We start from the raw sequence: 24871 nt of genomic DNA, 5'->3' as shown, positions 1-24871 counted from the left end.
GGGAAAATTACAAGTCACCAAAAAGTCACAGGCTTTGCAGACGGTGTTTCTACACCAATCTGCATTTTATAATTAATCTATGGCTTTCTTCTATAGGGTGCCTTTTGTTTTGTCTCCCTTCCCTCACCCTCTACTGCTCGTGGCAGATGACTGCCCCTCCCTGAGCCTGTACCAGCCAAATGGGAGTTTTTCCATCCCACTGTCGCCAACCCGCTCGTAGGAGGTTGTCGGATTCTAACTTGAAAGTTACACAACTTCATAGTGTAAAACTCATAATCAATGATCTTTACTCTTGCATGTCTATGTGTCGGTTCCATAGTCTAGCCACCTAATTAAATTAATGCTTACTCGTTTGTATAGTTTTTCTTTCAACCAAGAATTGAATAACAACATGCTGTTTTTGAACAGCTAGACATATATTATACTGTATTTATTGTTCACAATTTCTTCAACAGGCTAGTCCAAATCTACAATCTCAAATTTGGGACTTGCAAATGCAATTATGTTTGTGGACATGGAAATTAGTTTGGCTCATTAGTCTTCCTAAATTGCATTACTGTGGGGGCTTATTATTATGGGTTGTGTACTGCTTCCTCACAGGCAAAGGTTTACACAGTTTACCACATCATTTTAAAACACAGATAAAATACTTTGTTAAAAAATGTTACCAAATAGTTGATATCTTATGAGAAATGAAGTTTGCAAAAGCATGCAGTGAGTGGTGCTTCAGTTTGTGGTGCTAGTGATGATCCACCTTATATCTTTTTAATGTTTAGCTCTACTAGATGTAGATGTCAGCTAAAAATACAGAAAAATATCTCAAACCTCAAACTCAGTTCAAACATATATCCAAATTAAAGTGCATAAATTGGATTTATCAGCTAATGTGTACAGACAGACATAAGGAATATTCACAAAAGAGCCAAGGAAGGAAGTCCCAATTTTGGGTATTCAATTAAACTAGAAATTTGTATCTGGAAACCTATCACTGATCTGTGTAGATAATCTGCCATTTTTATCAGACACACTGCCTTCCGGGTAGAAGAAAGCCAAATTCCTGTTTGCATTAACCAGACTGCAAACGTATTAATAAATTGTGGTATAAGAAAACCTATCATTAGTGTGTGAACAATAATACCTGGTGGCACAAAAACAGGGAACACACCGTTCCACTCAGGTTGCAAGCCAATAAACAGTCTCTACACTTTTGCTATCAGCCACATTTTAGGAAAAAACATCAAAAGAAGAGGCCAGTAATCAAAACATTTCACAAAGAAAAAGGAATACAATAAATCTGTACCACCTACCCAGGTTGTGGCTCTCATGCTTATCGTAATGCCACCTGTACTAGGCCTGGCAGTGTGTTTATTGTAGACATACCTGTGAGATCCACTGTTGCCATCAAGGAGAGCAGCTATCAACACTGCAGGCCACAGACACTGTATTAGACTCTAAGGCTGTACAAGCCAAAGCAACGTTTTCAGAGACTAAAGAGACCTGAAAATATGAGACACTGTACTTCATATAAATAAATAAATGTGTGTTAATTTTTTTTCTAATTTTGCCATGTTAACTATCCAAACAGTTTTCTGTAATCAATACTTTGCATTGCAAATATTTATAAACATTAGCGAACTATTGTATCTAATATAGATAGCACATTATGTTGTCCTTTAATTAAAAAAAAAACAAAAAAAAAACAGACAAGCTTTTTCACGGAGTTAGCCATGCATGCATTTTACAAACTGAAACTATAATTTTGTTTATCCATTTGTATCAGATTTGCACTTAAAAATATTCCATTATAACTCTTCGGCTGTAGCCAAATACCTACATTACGCACAGTATTTAGCTAGCTACTTAGTTAGCGAAAGAGTTCAGCTGCTTCTAACACCACTCTAACTGTATTTTCATATATATATATATATTTATAAAATTCCCAAACATACTTCAACACAATGCCTTACCTTTTCTGGAATCTAAGAGATACTTAGTGTACAGTCTAGATTTTTCCAAGCTTCAGAAGTGAGAATGAAACTCATCTCGATATCCTCAGGAGGTACTCTGAGGACCAGTAGGCTAGCTCATTTGGTTCCACATCACATGGTATTAATAAATTACTGTAGTGGTAGTAACTTACTACAAATGTGTTGTTATGCAGCAATTATGCAATGATGTCCTTTTTAGACAGATTAAAGCAGCCCTTCATAACTGGAAGAGGCATGCAGGACCACTCCAACATCCAGCTGAAGAGATTCATTGTTTTTCATGTAAACTTTACATTTTGAAAAAAGCATCTGGAAAAACATTTAGGCTAATTGGAATTAAATTTTGCTTTATTCTTGCTTTATCTTTAAAATACTTTGAGTAAATTAAATTAATATTTAACTGTATTTAACTTGGACCTAATTTTCAAATATTAAGAGAGATCCTTGGCAATTATTTTTATTGTCTGATATTTCCTTCATTCTGTCTGCATGTTGTCATGTTTTTATTTCACAATTAGATACTGTAACTTACACTAAATTACTTACTTAGACTAAACAATTAGGCGCACCCGCTCAATGGCTCTTTATCTAGGCAGCCAATCAAGTAACTCCTAAACTTAAACCAAGCATCAGGATGGGGAAGAAGGGTGATTTAAGTGACTTTGAACAGAGAACGTTGCGAGACAGCTGAGCTGAGTGTTTCAGAAACAGGCTGATCTGCTGGGATTTTCCAACACAACCATCTCTAAGGATTACAGAGAATAGTGTGAAAGAGAAAATACCCAGTGAGCTTTAGTTTTCTGAGTGAAAATGCCTTGACACCAAAGAATATCTGTGTATTGTTTGTGACAATGTCCATCACTTTATGACCACAGTGTATTCATTTTCTAATGACTGCTTCCACCAGGATAATGCACCATGTCGCAGTGCTCATATCATCTTAGACAGGTTTCCTGAACAAGACAATTTGTTTACACTGCTCAAATGGCCTCCACTGTCACCAGATCTCCAATAGAGTAGCTTTAGGATGTGGCGGAAATTATGTGGGAAATTTGTAGCATGGATGTCCAGTTAGCAAATTTCCAGAAACTGCCCAATGTTGTAATTTCAAAATTAACAAAAATATCCTGATGAATCTTTACAACACCTTGCTGAATCTGTGCCACAATGATTTAAGGCAAAGAGGGGGTCCAGTTAAGTACTGGTAAGGTGTAACTAATAAAGTGGCCAGTTAGTGTATATCAGCAGTAAATTTGCTTCTTAGAGCCTTTTAAAAAGAGGTAAAGCAGAGACTGACACTTTGCTGGAGTTGAGCCTATAAAGCCACACATACTGTATATCCACCTTGTTATGCCAGTGTGTTGGTGTGTGATAAGGGGAAGCATATTCAGAGATTAATTGTTGGGTGTCTGAGTGATGAGGACAGAAATTATTGCAAGCTTGATCGGGAGTTGGTGTTTGCTTAGTTCACTTATATGTTTGTGGGTGTGTTTGGTGACATCATCCGGTAGCATATGATGGTGCTGGTGGAAGCAGTGTGCAAGGAGGGAGGTGGGAAGGCTAGACAAGGATTGAATACAATCGATACTACAGACAGGACAAGATGCATCAGGAAGAATTATGATGTCCGGAGTAGGAAATTTGCAAGAGCTTCACTCAGTATCAATGAAGGTTTGCTGCAGATTGCTACAGACGGTGATGGCACTTTCACAGCGGGCAGAGCAGCTTGACCCGACAAAAAGAATCAAACTTGTTTTCAAACTCAGACTTTTATTAAATTATTTCTCATTTATAACGTCACAAATTTGTCAGATGAATAAGACCCAAACAGCTCACTTTTTAACCTTTTCCATCAATTTGCCCTTCTTATCCTCTCTCACACACATACTCATACCCGAAGAGTTCCTTCAGAGTGTACTTTCAAGCACATGTTGTTCATAAAATAAAATAAGTTGATCTTTATTATCCAAGAAAGACAAAGAGTTGACCCAAAAATCTGACTCATTTACAAACTGTAAAACTGTATAACTACAGTTCTACTCATCATATTGTGTTGGCAGTAAGTGTTCACCTATGCTCTGCTTTTAGCATTTATGCAGAGATATATAGCATAGCGGCCACTCCTTGAGCCTGGTTCTATTGAAGGTTTCATCCTGTTAAAGGGGAGTTTTTCCTTCCCACTGTCGCCAAAGCATTTGCTCATAGGGGGTCACATGATTGTTGGGGTTTTCTCTGTTTTCTTTGTGTTATTGTAAAATATAAATGACCTTGAGATAACTGTTGTTGTGTTTTGGCGTAATATAAATAAAACTGAATTGAATTGAATAGATAAATGCTAAAAGCAGGACTGCTTTTATATTTCTCGTTCAAGTAACACTTGCATAAGGTAAATTTTGTGTAAATACAATCTAACCATCAGGTACTGTGAAATAAACTTGTGTTAACTGAATTTGCTGATGGTTTTGATGAATAATTAAGCAGGGATTTTCTGCTGTAGCTCAATACAAAGAGGAGGTAAATATGATTAAAGTAAAGCATGAATTAGTAAAGACTATGCTGGCCGACCCAAAGAATGAACTTTGATTTGTTGCCATATTTGAAATATTTATTCAACTTCACATTATCCATGCACTTTGGCTGTCTTTATTCCTCGCTGAGGTCCTCTTTTCCCTGGGGTTTTCTTCTGGAGATCAAAAATAGTCTCTAATTGCGCCAATCTTGGAAAACAGAAAACACTGGGCTGCAAAGCTATTGCAGAAACATCCATATTTTTGATTTTCCTCCTACTATGTTGGGTTATCATTTTATTATTTCTCGCAAAGAAAAATGTAGCCATCTTCTGCATAATTAGACAGCTAGAAATATCATTAAATATATTAAACACATTCAGAAAACTAGGGATTGAAATATTTATTTTGGATGCAATGTGAGCACAGTGAGATCATGAGGCAAATTAAACAGGAGGCTCCTGCTGCTTACATCCCAGAGAATCTAATTTGATTGTCTTGCATCCTTATCAATTCAGGGGGGAGGAAGTATTATATGCCCCAGTGTGCATGATGCATTGTGCTCAATCCATAATGAATGACCCAACATTCAATTAAAAACACTCTATTCATCACCAGCTATGATTTAAACTTGTTAGTGTGGCCTTGATGTTTCTCTGACTCTGTGCAACTCTGCCTTGTTTATCCAAGATGCACACTTTTCTCAGTGCTCTTTAATTGTCTCTAAGTTAGACCCCTTTGAGATACATGGCCAGCAGCTTTAAAGAGTACTTATTGAGTTGTAAGTGGGGGGAAATTAGAATAAAATGATGGAAGCTGAGCAGAGAGCTGTGTGAAAGTTGTAAGAACTTTCGCCAGAAGCAGCTTATAAAGGATAGTTTTATAAGCCCTGGTGTCAGAAGCATAAATCGCAATGCTCCATGGCCTGTAGAGAGGGAAATAAATCATTCTCTCTGCAGACCGTGCAAGTGGTCTTCTGTGTGCATACACTGAGATTAGCTAATGTAAGTGCTTATTTATCTAACCAACCGTCAGTCCCACAGCACGTTAAAAAAACATCCAGCCATATTTGATGCAGTCAACATTTGTCTGTATTTTTGTGATTTACATATAACTCTTGTTATACTTCACGACTTCTACTTTTGCATTAATCTTTTGGCCTAGTAATGTTATGGGCCTCTTGGCATTTCATTTCTCTGTTGCTTGGTGAGTGTGTTAAAAATGTAATTTATGCATCCTGCTGCTCAAGCATAGCAGCAGACTCCAGGAGAATTGTCATTTTAATTAAAGGATGAATTCAGATGGCAATCACTGCAGTTTCATCGTTCAAACCATATTGATGTGCGGCAGTAGAAATATTTGTTTTGAATACTTTATAGTACTAGATAGTGTTTAATGTTTATTGCACAGTACTAATACAAGCAGATACCTGTCAAAATGTTTCAAAAGACAATCTATTCTTATTAGGGCTGTTATAGCAGAGCCTTTAGAAATTATGATTTATATCGAATAAACCCTCATTACCACAAAGCTTCCATTACAGTGGGTTTTTTTATTCCTTTTGACAAATTGTTCGTGGGAACATTCGACAGTCAGGTCGATAGTTTGCCATTCCTAATGGATGCTGTATTTTAAGACTCTGAGACATGGCTGAACCCACACATGTGTACCACAGGAATCTCAAAACACCAGAGTCCCAAAGAACAAGCCATGGGAATCACTCTGTTGTATGAGAGGTGGCTGTGGGTGGAAATGTTTGCTAAGTTAAAACAATTATGGATGGCTTATTTACTTTATGTCAGGTTCACAGGCTGATAGTGGCTTGGAATTAGAACTATAAAGAAAGGTTTTAGTGTTCTGAAAAGTGTGGTTAAATGGCGACAAGACAATGAATGGTGATAACACACCACGTAGGATAACAACACATTGATAAGCACGTGTGGATATTAACCTCACAGTGTTTGCAGGAGCCAATCATATTTCTATTGCTCCGTGACTTCTGTTTGACTCAGGGGAAGGATTTAATGATATCCTGATATGAAGGACTATAATTCACAATGAACTGAATTAGATATTGTTTTGCCACCCGTACCTCCCAGGCATCATTTTCTCTTCATATAATTGTCTTATTCATGCATTTGTTGTTTTAGAATAGTTGGTGCTGTGGGAATAGCATCCTTTGGGTGCAACTTGTTATTATGACTTGCTGCTATTGATTGTACTGTACAAAGTATGAATTTTTTATTGGCAAAATTGTAGCATTTACAGTTATCTACATTTCTTAAACGTGTTTATGTTTTTAATTCAAGTGGCATAGACAGAGAAGCTTATGTGCATCAATGAGGCATTTCTTCAGCCTGTTGTGAGCACATCACTAAGGTTCAAACATAATACTCATATGCTTATTTACATGCCTCTGACATTCTTGTGGATTTACAGTAATGTATAATTATCACTAGTAATCATTTTCTTCAGCTACTCCATGAACAGTCACTTTGATGAAGCCGTGGCATGTTTATTGTGGTAACGTCTAAGCCAAATGTCTGCCTTTGTATTACCAACATGGACAGTTTTGCATATGTTGAGCAGACTCTGTTGCAATATGCTTCTGCTGTCTTCTACAAGCTATTAACTTTGAAGCTAAAAACAAACACAGGATATCAGTTTAAATACTGTATACCAGCATACACATGTAGAAAATGTGCATCATCAACATTGATACAACTTCACAATATCAAAGCCTTAACTCACAGGTTGTCCAAATATAATACTAGCTGTGTAGCAAATGCACATCATGTATTTAAGTATGATTTAATATTGCAAAACCTAACACTTAGTATCAATAAAACATTAATATATAACAGAAAAAATGCCCTTTTCTTTTTCAAATATTCAATATTGTCTAATATTTTCAAAGGTTACAATTACAGATAAATGTATGACCAAACAACCTTTTGTGTTTGACATGAATGCATAAAAGTATTTATTACACTCTTCTGTCCCTTTTACAAAGGATCTTTTTAAAGGATTTCCTGAAGTCATTATTGAATACAGTATATATGACGGGGTTTAGTGAGCTGTTGCAGTAACCTAACCAGAAGAACATTTTGAACAGGGTCTCAGGCACACAGCACTTGTTACACACAGCGGTGAGCGTGTACGTGAAAAAAAAGGGGAACCAGCAGAGAACAAACACTCCCATGACTACAGCCAGAACAAATGTAAAGCGCCTCTCTCTGTACTGCCTTCCTTTCCACCTTCTCCCTCTCTCGTGGGACTCCGGCTGTGGTTTTGAAGCGCTTTCTCCGGGATTCACCTGAGTCATTTTTGCTGTTTTCATAGCCTTCTTCTTCGTAAGTGAACATAGGATTGTTTCATTCCCATCGGAAGAGGAGGGTTCTTCCTCCACATCAAGCTCATTAGCCTCTTGACCGTCTTCTCCTCTCACCTCCTTCTGTTCTCTGTCTTTTCTCTCCAGCGTGTCCAAACCAAACTTTGGGTCTTCTGAGTTCCCATTGTGTCTTTGCCTTTCTCCAGGTGGGGCTCTTGTTCTTTTCTTGGCAATCTGGTAGATTCTAACATACACCGTAATCATAATGACACAGGGCACAAAGAAGGAGGCACAACTGGAGAATATGATGTACCATTTCTCACCATTAATGTCACATTCAAGACTGTCTGCTTTGTCCTTTTTCACTGTGATAAGAGGAGGAAATGAAATGAGAGCTGCCAGTATCCAAACTAAGCAGACTTTGCCTTTAATCCTGAGTGGTGTCCTTCTCAGGTTATACTCAATGGCTTGTGTGACAGACCAGTATCTGTCCAGGCTTATTGCACACAGATGAACAATGGATGATGTGCAGAAAAGAACATCCAAAGCCAGGTAGATTCCACACCATACCTTCCCAAAGAACCAATAACCCATCAGTTCATTCGCTAAAGAGAATGGCATCACTAAAGTGGCAACCAGGATGTCTGCACATGCTAGAGAGACTAAAAATAAGTTCTGAGGTGCTCTCAGGACTCGGCTTGTCATCACAGCAATTACTACCATGACATTGCCAAACAGTGTTAGCAGGATAAGGATACCCACCAGGATTGTTAGAGGCACAGAGGTCTGCACAGTATAAGGGTTCCTTCCAGGCAAAGTCCCGTTTCCACTGTTGAAGATAAAACAACCCATCGGAGTGAGCTGTGGTGTCGATGGTATGGTCTGAACGGGGCTCTGTCAGGAGGCTTGGAAGCTGTGCTCCAGCAGTCTATTAATTGCATCCATTCAAGAACACGGCACAGAGTTGAGGCTTTTCATTTTGTTCACTGGAAGAGTTTCCTTCAAAGATATCTATGCTTCTTTCCTCTTTGTCAATTACAAAATAGAGTCCAAAAATGCATTGTTTTTTTTAATATAGACTAAAAAGACAAACAAGCAGTAAAAGAAATAAAGGGAACATATTTATTCCCTGTTTTTCACATAAGATAGTTTTAAGAGTACTAAAAAAAATCTTTATCCACTAACCTTCAAGAATAAAAGCTTCTGCTAAATCCCCCAGAAGGTTTTGTAAAACAGACTTATATTGCAGGCAGGTCTTTTCATCTAGTGCAGCTGAAGTGGAGTACATCTTTTATATAGGCTTGATCTGACGCTGGGGATCTGTGATGCTGGAATGGGCGGGGCTCATCTCACACTGGACATTTAACAAGAGATTGGGGGTTGTTCTAAGACCATGAAACCACTGGCTGATCGTGACAATAATAATATTGTTGATTTATAGAAACAATACATGTAGTCTATTAAATTAAATTAGAATGGATTTAAAGTACACATTGGGTTTTTCATTTCTGTTCCATCAACAGATGATGAGATGTGTTTTAAGGGAAAAATATCTGGATTTTTAGAGAAGATTAAAGCTCCTTATAGAATCTTTTTTTTTTATCTTCAAATATATAATGACAAGATATCAAAATCAGAGTGAATGAGCTGAGGAAAAAACCTTAAATGCTTAACCTTTTGTAAGTTTCTTTAAATAGCACTACATTTTCAAGCACAGTCTAATAAATCATTAAACCTATGTGCACCAGGTAGGACACACTGATGTGATGATTATGTTCAGGTTTTACCCACTACCTCTATGTACTACTTTACTAAGTCACAAGCATGCTCACCAAGCTGCATTATTCGTTTCACTTTTAGCTTGTTATGTTTTTCGAAAACAAAAGTGCACACAAACCCAAGGTAAGTCATGGCATTAGATTGGATTAAACAGCTTTAATAGTTAAATGTCAAAAAGCAGATTTGTCAGCTAAATTCTTTATCCTGTGATATGGCGCAGTGCAAAAGTCTTGAGCCATCACTCACTTCCTTATGTTTTGCTTGGGAAATAGATGCAGACATTTATTGAAATATGTAGCTATAAATGAAAATAAAACATTAAAGGAAATACAGATAAATTAATAAAGAGTTAGTACAATTCCAAAGAGCATGAAAGTCAATATTTGGTATGACCACTTTTGCTCTTCAACACAGCATGAACTTTCTCCAAATTTCCTTCTTTAAGCAGTCTTCGAGATTAGCTCTTCAGGCTTTCAGGAGGACATTTAAAAGGTGTTTGAATGTTGAGGGGTGTTGTGGAAGTTTTCCATTTAAATAAAGCCTGCAGACAAGTGGTGAGTGGTAGCTAACATTCTTTAATCAAAACAAAGAATAGAAAATAACAGAATTTCTTTCCTGACATTCTGTATATCACATCAACATTATTGTACACTTAAAGGAGTTTCACACTGTGTAAACTCACTTCACTGTTCTCCCAACACCCTTTGTTCATCTTTAATCATCCTCACAGTCTAAGCTCTCACATGCAATTGGCAACAACAATGATACAGAGGAAAGGTCTTCTCCAGAATATCAAAGTATGCATGGCAGAGTGAAACAGCATTTTGTTGTCAGTCATTCCCCAGTCACAGTCATTGCTCCTGGTGTCTGTGCCGTTTACAGAGTCATAATTGCAACGCTGATCTCCCTCTGCGCTGTCACTCTTGGAGCTTGGCATGCTCTCTTCATCCCTCAGTTTCCGTTCCAACGCCGCTGTAGATTTAGGAGCAGAGCAAGTCGTACACTCCTGTAGTCTTCCTCAATGTCAAAGTAGAAACTCTTTCACTTTATGGGTTAGGGTTAGGGATGATCTCTAGGAAGCCCAGTGGCACAGCCCTCTGTGGGTTATCAGCTGTGCTGAAAGTGGTCTCTGCTCCTCACTGATCCTCTTGAAGCCTCTCTCCTGGCCTCCTGCACCTCAGTCTTTCCCTCCATATCCCTCGTGTCACGGTCCCTGCAATTTAAAAATGAAAGCTCCCCCGGAAAACCCTCTTTTGTCACATGGCCCTTGCCGTGTGTCAACTTAACACAATAAAACATGCACAATAAAGTTGTGCATTGTGTTTTAAAAATTCCAGGGCCTCTCCCCTGGAGTAGGTCCACTCCAGGCCTGTAACCCTGTCATAAGAAAAAACATTAGCCAGTGGTGTGTCCTGCTGTAAATCATGTGATTAGATCACATGATTAACCCTCTGCTGTGAAAAAAGTGATGTAGATGTTAGCGCAGCGCATCTTTATGCACACTTTGTCACAGTGACCTCTGCAGTGCAAGCAATACAAGGTCATGAATAACACACTGCTGGTAAATTCACAAAGACACAGAAAGTGGCATTTAAAAGGTTAAGTCGGCATGGCCCAAAGCTCATGCAACCTAGGATGTTGCTGTCACAGTTCTGCTCCTGTGAAAAAGAAACATACATACATGCATCCACCCTTTTGTCACTGTCTGGGTGGAGGTGCAATCTTGCACATTGGTGTCAAGTCAGTGAAGCTTTTGTCAGTCCAGTCAGTTCCACTTTTTTTTATTTAATTACAAAATAGAATTTATTAATTTTGTGATTTGAGTCTGTGCTACATTTTAATCTGAAGTTGTACCATCTAGATTCTGTTTTGTTTATTTTTCACAACTTTACTTCAGTTTTATCATTTGAAGACCAGCTAAGCCGGGTAGCAGTGGTTTCCAACCTTTTTGCAGTTGCATGTGATTGACTGAAATAATACATAAAATCTTCTATTTATATTTTAGACTTTTTAAATTAGCATTTATTATATTATTATTTATATTATTACGGGTAAATGCAGTGCCAGTAACTGATGAAGACTCTTTACCTATATAAAACAGATCTTTCATTATTGTCACTATAGTAACATCTGGCCAACCTATTTCATACTAAAATTGCTGCCATGGAAAGGGTCTAATGTACAGTCACAATTTTTGATACTGACCAGATAAATTTGAGTCTAAATTAAATTTAGACTAAAATGATAATATAATAATTATAATATATTTTTCCACAACATTTTTTAGGAGATTGTGCTTTGTGTCTTTTTTTAGCAATTAAATTAGAATAAAAATACAACTGTAGGGAGATGGTCTGTAACCATAGCTGATCTGAACTGTGCAAAAAGAAATATGGCTGAATCGAATAATTCGATTGTAAAGACATCTCGACACAAATTCTTTGCTTCGATGCTTCGTTTAATGCACGGCTCGGTAGCGCGACACTGTTACCATGGAAACTCGACCGCGAGCGTGTCAGGGACATTTGCGACTAAAAACAGTGTGAATAAAAGGTCTGACCGCGTTAAGCCCACACAGCCGCCAGTTTTAAACAGAAACACTGATAACACAACGGCAGCAGCGACGATGACGCTGGCACAGTTTAACGTGTTGAACGTGGAGCTGGCGTCTGTTTACACACCGCGAAGAGCAAAGAGGCGGGGCCGTTACCAAGACCGTGAGCCCAGGTCGAGTGAAAGAAAACGTGTTTGTAAAGTTCCAAACCAGCGACGCAGTTCCTGTAATCACCAATAAAACCTTTACTGGGAAAAATCTAGCGGGAGTCCTTCATCAAAGCACAAACTTAAAGCTGCTCCTTTTGTTTTACACTGAGAAAAATCTGCAGTAGGCCTCCAGTTGTATTAAAATATGCAGATGAACTGTTAACTTAGTAGATAACAGGCTGGTGCTTAAATGATACAGTGGCCTTCCTATTTTGGATGGAAGCAATACCTGCAGCAAGCAGGGGTGAGTCTAAAGGGGGGCATGAGGTGTATTAGATCAGTGGTTCTCAAACTTTTCACAATGAGTACCACCTCATAAAATATATGGCTCTTGAAGTACCACCCTTATGACCGGCATTAAAGTACAGTAGTATAGACCTATTTTTTTAACACCATATACAGTTTACACTTGACAATTTTATTCCTTATATGAATGTTATTATTTTAACTTTCATAAACAGGACGTGACAAGTGATAATAATAACAACATTATTAAAACATTCACAGCAGATGGGATATCCAATCTTTAAGCGATGACGTGATGAAACCTGCTTCCGGGTCCAAGATGCTCTGCGTTTATTAAGGCTGTTGTGTTTTAACATGTTTTAATGCTTTGTATCTTGTTCTATTTAATCTGAACAAGCCCGTAAAAACAGTCAGTGATCACCGTCGGCCTCTCTCGGTTTTTATTACCACTATTCATTTTAAAGCTCAGTTTTTTAAAACCTGTAATGTAACTATAGCCCAGCCCATGCAGCAGTATATTAATGATTAACCTCGTATTGTGGATGGATTATCTCAGTAGTCCTGAGTGAAGTTTTGTCCATTTACGGCATCCTGCCATGCAATTGCATTTGTCCCTAAACCATCGGGAACCCTCATGTTAACTTTTATCAAGTGGAAAAAAGTTAACGTTCATCCTCCAGTTTCACAGTGTTTATGTTACGCTAACCATGGCTGTGTAGCTAGCCAACACGTAGCACATTATTATACACCACTGCACCACAGCATCCAGGCGATAGTTCCCGACTCACCGACGGTATCTCCCGCACCCCCACCAATTCTCCCGGGGGCCTCCAACTCATCGATGGTGGCTGGAATTGAGGCACAGCAGAAAAGGGCTGTGTTTTTACCATCAGAGTTTTGGCGCCGAATTTCTGTTAAAAACAGGGAAATGAGCCTGCCAGCGCTCTGTAGCAGCGGCGACCACTGGCAATAAGGAAAGGCTGCTCTTCACAGAGGACTCACGCTCGGGGAGGGGAGACATTTTTCTGGTCGACTCCCAGAAGAGCCTCAGGAACTCTTATGTCGTCTCCTCAATGCCTCCACAATGGTACAGTATATTAATTAATCTTAAAATTCTTTTTGGAGATTTCCCGCATACCACTAGAGAGAGCCCAAGTACCGCCAGTGGTATGCGTACCACAGTTTGAGAACCACTGTATTAGACCATATTAATGTCAAAGCTTTCATAACATTTCACATGGAAAGTGAAATAGTATCAAATATTGTGTTAATTAAACTGCATTAATATTTAAAAATATAGAAATAAAAGCTTTTTTTCAAAAGCCAATAAAAATTTACATGGGCCATTAAACTCTGATCCACTGACCTGAGGGTTGTTAGGTTGAACACTGAATTATTATTAATATTAATTATTAACATCTGCACCATCATAACGCCTATGCTGGTCTAATATCTGGTTAAATGTCCCTTAGGACGTTGCACCTCAACCAGATGCTTTTAGTAGTGTAGAATTATAGGGACTATTTTACATAACCATCATCTTGTCATTGCATTAATTATCATTTCATCCAAGCATTTATTGAAGCTGCTGGCATTATGTTATAATTTATATTATAGGGGTTATCATAATCAAATATTAACATGTTTATTACAGGTGCAGTATAACTACTTTAAAATGATTGAGTAAAAATATATATATCATAACTCATATGCTGAGTATATTGTTACAGTAAAATAGTAGCTGAGCAAAGGCCTGAATGTATTCAGCTTCTTGTGGTATTTGAGTTTGCTTAGTTACAGGTGACGGAAGGATGTCCAGTCCATGGTGACCTCGAAGGCCTTAGGTCATCACTATATTCGGAAGAGTATGCCACAAGGAGGAACCTCTATGTTGCAGTTAATTCTTAAAATACATGAATGTTCTGTACATGCAAATTATGTGCTTGTAAACGCAAGAAGGGCGTTACAATACCCTGATGTTATAAAAGCAATCTAGAGTGTATTTTGGGTAGAGATGTACAACTGTTTTGCAGTTTGCACCTCTCCACGCTGCGTGCATTCATTAAAATCAATTGTTTGAATGACCTCTTCTGGACCATCATTGTTTTACTCGTCCTCAATTTCGAACCCGTAACATTTGGTGCATTTGGCCGAGGTTGAGGGAGAAAAGTTGGAGGTTGAGACCGAGAGGGTCCGAGGCGCTCGAACAAGCAGACACGAGTCAGTGGTCGAAGTGAGTGGACATAAGCCGGCTTATTCAAAGGTAAGGCACTACCTGTTGAATTATTTCCAAAATGTGCCAGATTGGACATGAGAAATTGAAGTCTACTTACTGAAATTACTGGTAAATGTCTCTTTTGATTTTGGTGAAAATCTCATGAGAAGTTGAAGTTGAAGTAAGGAATAAGAAAAAGAGTAAAAGTGAGTTAGAGTCTCACTAAAGGTACCGGGTTAAAGTCCCAAAGGAAAAGAGAATAAGAGAAAATAAGTAAAGAGTAAAGAGAATAAGTGTATTTAAAGCAGTTGGACTGCAGAGTGTAGGTTATTGGCGAAGAGTTTGTGACATTAAAGTCTCAATTGATTATAAAGCCGGGCTTGGACACCGATATGGTGGGTTTGTGATTTTGGGGTGTCTTCAAAATAATTAAATTGTATAGAGCGGGACTCTGGGAGTCTAACAAGTGCATTTGTCGGAAGGTGACGCTTCCAAGTTGTCGGTGACGATCGACAGCTACCTCGGGAGGGATAGTTCACTTGGCAAGTGTGGAGAACTACGACACTCCAAAATAGCCACTGACTGGGTCAGTTTACCGTCCGGGCGGTGGTTTGCACTTTTTGGTCAGTAGAAACCGGGTTTCGGGCGTCTACCTTTAACTTAAAACTTGGGAAGCCTGGGATGTGGGGTGTCCACATAACAGGGCTTTTCGGTTGAGTTGATTGATGCTTTTAAATTGTGTTAGGGCATTAGATATGTGACCACGGTCCGGGGCCGAGACTGGTTAATTGATGACAAAAACTCAGGAGTTTGTCCCTTGGAGGGTTAAGTTAAAATTTTGTCTAAATTCGGTAGGTTATGCAATTTAAGGCCTTGTAAATATTATTTAATTTATCAGACGTCTCTGTGTTATAATTTCTATGTTTGTATATAGGTTCTGTCTGCCACGGGCACTGCAGCAGGCTGGTTATTTTGAGATTGTGTGTCTGTGTCTATGTAAATGAGATGCCTGTGACTTATTTAGAGTGACATTTCCTGTTTACTAATGAGTGGCTAATGACTGACTGCAGAGCCAGGGTTAAGGACGACTTCAATCTGTGTTTTAAGGGAAGAAATGCAGTTTATGTTTATTATATTTGTGTGACTGTTGTTGATTATGATAAGTATTTCATGATAACTGTAGAATATGAGTATGGGGTTTGCTTGACACGTGTCTGTACTAGGTAAAACTGTATAAGACTGATAGGAAGTTTATAGAGACTGCTAGACATTGCTGATGCATGTGCTTAAGACGCTGATTTTGTTTATTACAATATGTAAGTAAAGTTTTATTTCTTGCCAGGACTGTATGACTTTTGAGGGTTTTGAGATAGGATACATAAACTGTTGATACTTAAGACCGTTACCTGGGTTCTGAGAAGTGAAATTGAATTTGAGATAATTTAATTAATAAAGATGTCTGTAAGCGATGTGTGTTTTGGGGTGTCGAAGTAAGATGTTTTAGGATTTTTAGATGGGTTCTGTTTCAGTTTGAGATAATATATACAGTTACATTTTCTGTGTGTGTGTCGTTGAGTGACAACATGCGCAGTTTAAATTGGGCGCTGTTCCTTCCTCTTTTTAGTTTCAAAACACAAAGGCTGTGAGATTAAAAATTACTGTGAGTAACGGTTTGACTTTTGACTAGGGAAATAATATGCTTACTTTTGGGTCTATGAAGATATTTGACCTTCAGTGATGTTATGAGAGGTTTCAGTTTTCTTTTTCTTTTTTCTTTTGACTTGCTCTTTCTGATCATGGAAGGCATGTCCAAAATACTCGTATGAAAGCGTATTTTGTGTGATTTTAACTGTGTGAATGCTGTCAGTATTTGATTTGAGTGACTGGGTGATTTCTCTGAGTAAGTGAAAAGGGGAAGTTTGAGAGAGAGAAAGGCAGTGCGTGTGAGACGATTTATGGCGTCTGAAAGAGGTTAGAGCATTTAAAAGGTGTGTATGGAATAAAGGAGTGTGGAATATATTTCTTGTGTGATGAAAAGTAGGATGTGCTAAAGTTTGAAAGTGTTTTTAATTCAAGAAAACAAAAAACAAAGGAGTTAGATTAGTTTGAGGAACAGGAAATATTGCTCTGTCTACCGGGGCTGCAGCGACAGGAAATAGTGAACAGGAACTGTGCATGCCCATATATGGGAACTGAGTGTGTACAGAAAGAACACAGAGAGAGAGATTTAACTCTAGGCACATGAAGCAAATGAAGCCTTTAAGAAAAATGCATATATTACTAATTATATGGTTTAGTGTGTCAATACAGGTGGGCGTCTTTCAACTTTGCAACCTTGAGTTCAGCAGCAGAAAAGTAGATTAAAAGAATTGGGAGAAAATAAGCCAGTCTTTGGCTCGAAATTGTGCAGCTTGAGCTCTTACTTTGTCCTTCACCCCGAGAAGACACAAAAGACAGTTAATCACCTGATGAAGACAGATAGAACATCGTGGACTCGAATACAGCAGGCAAACGACAGGGCCACTGATCCATTAACACTGATGACGACTGACGACCAGCAGCAGCATGTAAGACTAATGCAACATGTACTGTGAAAATACAGGCTGGGCAGTTGAACAGTGGGATAAAGAATTGTGGAAGAGCACTGGACATTGAGTGATATTTTGCCACGCTGGGACTTAATCTGAAAGAAAAGACTGTAAAGAAACAGAGAAGAAGACAGCAGCTGAGTTGAGACTGTGTTTGCTGGAGCTTTGAAGCCCGAATAGGACATTGTGCAGAGAGGACCAGTGAGAGATGAAGCTGGGACGAGTTTGACTGCGAGAATATAGGATATAATTGGATTGAAAATTGAAGCCTGAACTCATGAATTGTTTAGGGATGTCCACTACAGCATAACAAAGAGGTAAACATTAGAAAAGGTGAGAATAATGAAAGAAATAATTGTCATTACCTTAATGAATAGAAAACACACATACAAATTGTTACATGTGAGATATTTTTTGAAATGAATCAGAAGTGAGATAGTTTGAATCTAAAGCTCAGTGGTGAAATGCATAAATTAAATATGAATATATAGGATGCAATGAAGAAACAGCTTACACGTAGTGTACATTAACATGAATACATAGAAATGCAATGAGAAACTCAATGAATTAATTTAATGAAGAAGCAGTTTACACCCAATTAACATAAAATGCAGGGAAGAACACGCTTATATGCATGGCATAATTGGTGTTTCTGACCAGAGACAGAGAAATGGGTTATTTAACCACTGGTGATAATAATGAAAATGTCTTAGTTTTGTTATTTTCAGGAGTAAAGCAGACTTGGACCGGCTCTCCACAGCAGCAGTCGGAAGAAAGTTAGAGGTTAACATCTATGGATAAGTTAAGGCAAGTTTCTGGTTGAATTGTTCACAGCATGATGTGTCCAGGAACCTGAAAAGCAAGCCCCAGCTCCTGGCTGAAGACCGGGAGGGCGGTAATTTAAGGTGGGAAATCAAAATGTGGGTTAGTAACTCGGGGAAAAAGAAAACTGACTGCTTAACTGGAGAGTTGGGAAGAAGTCTGGGAGACTGTGAAGTCATAGATGCAAAATAACATATACCCATACACACACAAACAGAAAATGCATTAACCTTATAAAGACAAGCTCCTGAAGCTTAATGAACAGATATTGATTAAAAACCTGGCTAAGAACATAAGCATATGCAATGAAGATCTGCTTGCTGCTTGTATGAGTGAGAGAATGGTGTGAATGGTTAATACAATTGATGGAAAGATTTAAAAGAGATGGAAAAAAAAAAAACAAAACAAAAGAAAAGTGTTTATAAGAGTGACTCAGGAGTGCTCTTGCACTGATTGATCAAAGTAAGTGATTAGTATAGAAAGAAAATGAAAATAATTAAATAATGTGATAAAGTTTAAACATGTATTTCTTTTGCCAAGTTAAATTGTTGAGATATGGCTGAGTATGGAAAAGTTTGAGAGCTTGTGTGAATGTGGACAGAGGAGCTTGCTGTGTGTGTGTGATTGAGGCCTTAAAGGAGGGGTAGATTGTTCAGGGGTGCAAATTTGATTAGGAGGTTTATAAATTAGTGTTGACACATTGTGGTAAGGTGTTAGGCTGAATCTGAGTATGGTAAAGTGCTTAACCGGGGTTATTGTTGTGTACTGAAACGGTGTAGCTTTTGGCGAGGTTTTCGGTGTGTTGAATGGGTGAAATTTAAGATGGTTTAAGATTTTTGGGGCTGTTGTTTTCATTTTAATAGAGGGAGTTTTGATAAACATGGACATGTCTAAAAGGGCCCATAGTTTTTATAACAGTGCACTTAGAAAAACCTGTCAGGTGATTTTGTTTTGTACTTTGATGAGCTAACAATCAGCTCTCTTTTTCTCATTTTGCTCTAAGCAGGCCTGGAAGAGAGTGAACTGACGGCGCCGGACAAATTACCAAGTAAGGATTGCAGCGAGTCAATCCAGTCAAAAGTATAGAGAACTATTTTCCTAAAAGGAAAAACGAAATAAAACAAATGATTGAGCTCATTTTGCTGATGTGGAGCATCTGATCACACGCAGAAGGCTGCAGATCAGCAAAAATATCATGTGTGAATGCATGGGAGTGAATGTGAGTGATGGGACCAAGAGGGGAAATAAATAAAAGGTTGACAAACAGGACAAGTGGGAGACTTAAATCTGGGGATGCTGATTTTGGGATATTGATGTGTGCGTTGAGAAAATTATTTATTGGGGTTGGATTATGTTATTACATTATAGGATGTTAAATGCTAAAGGAAACATTGATGTAACTTAAGTTACCATGAACGGAGGGGACACATGATTAATAACTGTTCTGTGTAAGTTTATTTTGGGTTATAACACAGGTTGGATCATCAGTGGAGAAAGTGAGTATAAAAGGTGATGTTCTGGTTAACACACAGGCTTTTGTTTATAGGACGTTTCAAGGATGCAGGCTGTGGATGGAGCCAAGAAAAGATTTGACATGATGATTAATTTGATTTCATTCCTTAAAAACAGGTTTGAAGGTCCGGAGCATGTAGACTTAATATGATATGACTAACCTTTTTAATGCCCTAACCTGAGTGAAGGATTTTGAGTTTGTAACACATGAAGATGTGTCACAAAAAGGGGAGTTACAGGATTTAAGGTTTAATTTGAAAGGGTTTTAGGATTACTTGATGATGTTTAGGTTTTTGATAATTTAGGTATGGTAAAACTGAGGCAGAAAGTGTTATTTTCAGGTTATTTTTGATTTCTAGAATAAGAGGTTATAATTTAGGCGTGCACATACAGATATGTCAAAGGAAAATTGTATATATGTTATCAGCTACATGAAATGTGTCTACGTGACGTTTACCTAATAACTTATGTGATGATAAAGTTGTTTACCGACTAGCAGCTTGCTCTCTTCTTGAACCTACAGACTTAGAAAAGGGAACTTCAGCTTTGAGTTCTGAGAATAACTCTGGTATTTTTATAAGTAGACAGGAAACACGTCGAGACCGCCGTATAGGGCAAATGTGTTAGAGCTTGTAATTAAATGTGGGCTTGAAAGGAGGAAGCAAATTTGGTACAGGACGTGCTTGAGATGATCAGATGAGAGAAAGGAGAAGAACAGAGCACAAATACACCGAGTTGTTTATATTACAAAGAAGATCAAAAGCTTGTTAGACACAGGTTATAATGGAAGCATAAAAGGGATGAGAGGAACTTTACATAACATAGAAATCCTGCAACAATTAAGTAAATTGCCCAAACACAGTGTTCAGACCGGATATGCGCTACCCGTTAAAGGGGGCGAAGAAATCAGGCCTAAGTTTGAAAAATGAAATGGGTTAACTCGATAGAGGATGTTTCCAAAGGTAGAGAAAATAATGTAGGACCTTTTACCAGGAGAAAGCTAACTGTATCTTTTACACTTTACAGTGTGCATTGAGGGAAGTCAGGAATAGTTTAAATTAGGATTGAAAAAATTAAACTAGGTGAAAAGGGGTGTAGCAAGTAGATTTAGGGCAGTTCACAGCCTGGCGTAAATGCAAGGTGCCGTCACACAGCTTAAGTTATTTGTTTGATTTATTTTATGACAAAATAATAAGGAAACATTGAAAACATACAACCCGTTGAGGAGACAGATAGGGTTGGGGAATTGAAAGGGTTGGTTTGTTTAGCATAATGCACTACAAAGTATACAAAGTTTATATAACATGATGAACTATGGCTGTGTTGTTTATTGTCTATATTTTGCAGGGCACTCCGAACCACTTGTCTGAACACGGAGGCCAGTCCAGCCCAGCACTTCCTGAGACTGTAGTTGCTAAAACAGGATCGGTAAAAAAGACAAAAGCGCGAGGGGTCAGGTAAAGGTGATGAGTGTCTCAGCAGGAATAAGGGCATAGGGTTGAATTATGGTAAAGGGTCTACCAGCTCATTCACATTTGATTTGTGTGACGTCATTAAGTGTACAGGAGCTAGTAGTAGCTGGAGAGCGTATGAGGTACGGGTCTGCAATCACCCCATGATATGCTTAGGGTAAATTTAGTTGATGCAAAGTCTAAGCCGCCGCAGAAAGCTTAATCACCATTCTGACTGATCAGATGGTAACTTCGGGAACAGTAGCTCAAAAGGAACAGGAACCAAAAGGAGAGTACTTCTGACAACAGATTACTTTAGACTGAAGCTTAAAGAGTTGATAAAGCGCGCCACGGGTTTCAAGGACAGTAACCTCTGGCTTGATTGGGTGGCTCAAGATGCTAGAGAACAACATGTATCTGACTGTGTTGCCTGTGCTTCAGCTAGGTCATGGTTGTTTACAGAGCCCGCACCATTGCATTAGAGGATGAGTGGGGCTATGATTGTATGTTACAGTTAACTAGAAGTGAAGTGACTACTGGCAACTGTACTGTGTTGTCCAGACTTTTCCTGCCATTTCAAAGCAGACAGCAGTGGGACCATTTATGCTAAAATTAGATAATTACATGTTTCAAGTTTTCTACAGATAATGAAAAGTACAAGGTGGGAGAGATCGACCCAACTAGGTGTGCTGTCACACTCACAGGACGAACCACCAACAATGTAAGCGACCCTACCACGGTAATTGGAATATGGGCAAGAAGTGGGCTCTACTAATACTGTGGGGAAGATATTCGTGTTCCTATGGGAAGCGTAGGGACATGTGCGATGGTGCGATTGGGAGCTCCGATCATGCTTATTGGAAACCAGGTAAAGGCTATTCCACAACATAACACGTGAACTTTAGCTGCCATACGTAAGAGATACATTTTGGCCAAAGAGGGACCCAGACTACCCATGCATATGATCCTCGTTTGAACTCGCCGACCTGGATAGACTCCATAGGAGTGCCCAGGGAGTTCCTAATGAGTGCAAGCTGGTAAGTCAGGTAGTTGCAGGATCGGAGAGTATATTTCTTTGGGTAACGCCTAAGGAAAATGTTGGCCGTATTATGTTCATTACAACCTGCTGAGACTCTCTGACCAAACCAGGGGCGCCATGATGGGGTTCGCAGAACAATTAGGTCCGAGTTCGCTGACGGGAGAGCGAAATCGAATTATCTAAAACCATGCATGAGCACTCAGGTATCGAAAATATGCTGGCGTCCTGGATGACATCTGTGTTTGGACAATGGAAAGGTGTGGCTAAGTAAACTTGGCAAGTGTCAGTGATGTTTTCTTTGACTGTACTTTTGGGAATATTGGTCATCGCTAGTTGTGGTATCATTCCTTGTGTCAGAGGATGGTTGGTAAAGATAATGGCGAGGGTTGCGAACCCTGCCTGGGTTGAGGGAAATTCTTTATTCCTATTATATAATCTGCATTATTATGATTGCATTAAGAACATGTTTTACAGCATTGTTTACCAGTAATATTGTTTACAGGGTTCATATTGCATTGCATAGGTTTGTCATCACACTCATTCTATTCACAGGTTTAGTTCATTTTATACACATTGCATATCTGTGCTTGTTTGGAGTTGATGTTCTATCCAAGAGGGTTTTAAGCTTCACTGGTGAGAGTGTCCAGGTGATACATGTTGAGGGAAGGTGAGAACATAGCAGGTGAATTGCATGCACGCTTACAAACACACATGATTTAAATATAGGCCAGGCCAAAGGCCTGGACTTGATCAGCTTTCAACTTTACAGCTCCTAACTTGCAGGAATGGCGGGAGTGTAATGAATGAATGCAAAACATGCTTACAGACACAAACATGACAGGGGTTTATTTTACAGGGTAAAGGTGGACCACAGGTTGCTTTGTTTCTGCTTAGCAACTACTGAGGTAAATGGTGTTAAAGATAAATATGCAATAAGTGAACAAGAAATGTGTGAGGGTGAGCCGGGTGAAACAAAATGTTGTAGATAATGGAAACTTGTCTAACGGGCATTAACAGTAACCTTTGCATGTTATGTATATGCTTGAGGCCAAAGGAGGCATAAATCCAGATAGAAAACTTTGAAGTGTGCTTTTAGCGGAGATTTAGGCTGACAGGGGATGGTGTATATTTTACCGGGGTGTGTTTAATAAAAAACTAAAAGCGTTGCTCACACACATAAAGAGTATTGAGATTAAATAAAGTTAATATAATGGATAGAGCCCAGAACAGGAAAATACATAAGTAAAATCAAATGTAATGTTTGATTTCACTTTTATTGGGAAACAATCAGGCTAGAAATGTGAGTAACCTATGTTTAAACTGTGAAAACACTCTCCACATACATTAAAACTGTGCAACTCTGAGTGGGCCATGCAATCAAGCAACTGTTACATATCTGTATTAAACTAGCCAACATAGACTCACCACACATGATGTTGCCCTGCAGCGGGGCAGAAAATCATTTCAAACCAGGGATCTTATGTTGATTATCATATTCTTACTTATGTACACACACACACACAGAAGGGAAAAATTTCAAAACAAAACAAAAAACAACTTCGCTTAACCTGTCAAGCACAGGAGCAAAATAAAAATCTCTTTGGGCTCTGTTAAAATTTCTTTAGTAAAAGTGTAAAAGGCCAAACCTAGGAGGTTGGGCAACCCGGAAAGTCCCTCCAGTATCAGGAGTTAATAGTCAGGAAACATTCTTCACTTTAACGCGTTTTTTTTATGAAAACCACTGACTCATAGATGCAGATAGACATACAAGTGCACATACATCCAGATGTGCATTTAGACATTAAAAGTGTAGAGACATGTACACACAGATTGGCAAACCGGTACAGAGTCTAGCTGAAGAGCTTAACAAAGCAGACGTGGCAGTAGGGTTTGTGATTTTGCCTGATATGATATTGGGAACCAACTTTGAATAATGACAGGAACCTGAGATGAACACAGTAGGTTAGTAAGGTGTAGCAGAGAGAGGGTCAGAGCGAAGGTAGTGGACCTGGGAATAGTGTAGTGACGTCTTTGGAAGGCGTCAAAAGGGGAATTGTAGAATTATAGGGACTATTTTACATAACCATCATCTTGTCATTGCATTAATTATCATTTCATCCAAGCATTTATTGAAGCTGCTGGCATTATGTTATAATTTATATTATAGGGTTATCATAATCAAATATTAACATGTTTATTACAGGTGCAGTATAACTACTTTAAAATGATTGAGTTAAATATATATATATCATAACTCATATGCTGAGTATATTGTTACAGTAAAATAGTAGCTGAGCAAAGGCCTGAATGTATTCAGCTTCTTGTGGTATTTGAGTTTGCTTAGTTACAGGTGACGGAAGGATGTCCAGTCCATGGTGACCTCGAAGGCCTTAGGTCATCACTATATTCGGAAGAGTATGCCACAAGGAGGAACCTCTATGTTGCAGTTAATTCTTAAAATACATGAATGTTCTGTACATGCAAATTATGTGCTTGTAAACGCAAGAAGGGGCGTTACAATACCCTGATGTTATAAAAGCAATCTAGAGTGTATTTTGGGTAGAGATGTACAACTGTTTTGCAGTTTGCACCTCTCCACGCTGCGTGCATTCATTAAAATCAATTGTTTG

At 38.5% G+C, this 24871-nt stretch overlaps 1 protein-coding gene across 1 annotated transcript; it reads right to left on the bottom strand.

The window, feature by feature from the left end:
* Nucleotides 1–7464: 7464 nt before the first annotated feature.
* On the bottom strand, nucleotides 7465–8678 carry LOC116322213 (alpha-2A adrenergic receptor-like). Its single transcript, XM_031742231.2, has one exon. The coding sequence runs from the start codon at nucleotides 8676–8678 to the stop codon at nucleotides 7482–7484; it is 1197 nt and encodes a 398-aa protein (XP_031598091.1). The 3' UTR covers nucleotides 7465–7481.
* Nucleotides 8679–24871: the final 16193 nt, after the last annotated feature.

Source organism: Oreochromis aureus, linkage group 13, assembly GCF_013358895.1.
Source record: "Oreochromis aureus strain Israel breed Guangdong linkage group 13, ZZ_aureus, whole genome shotgun sequence".
Taxonomy (NCBI): Eukaryota; Metazoa; Chordata; class Actinopteri; order Cichliformes; family Cichlidae; genus Oreochromis; species Oreochromis aureus.
Note: the sequence above shows the minus strand (reverse complement) of the source record. Positions and strands in the feature narration are given on the sequence as shown.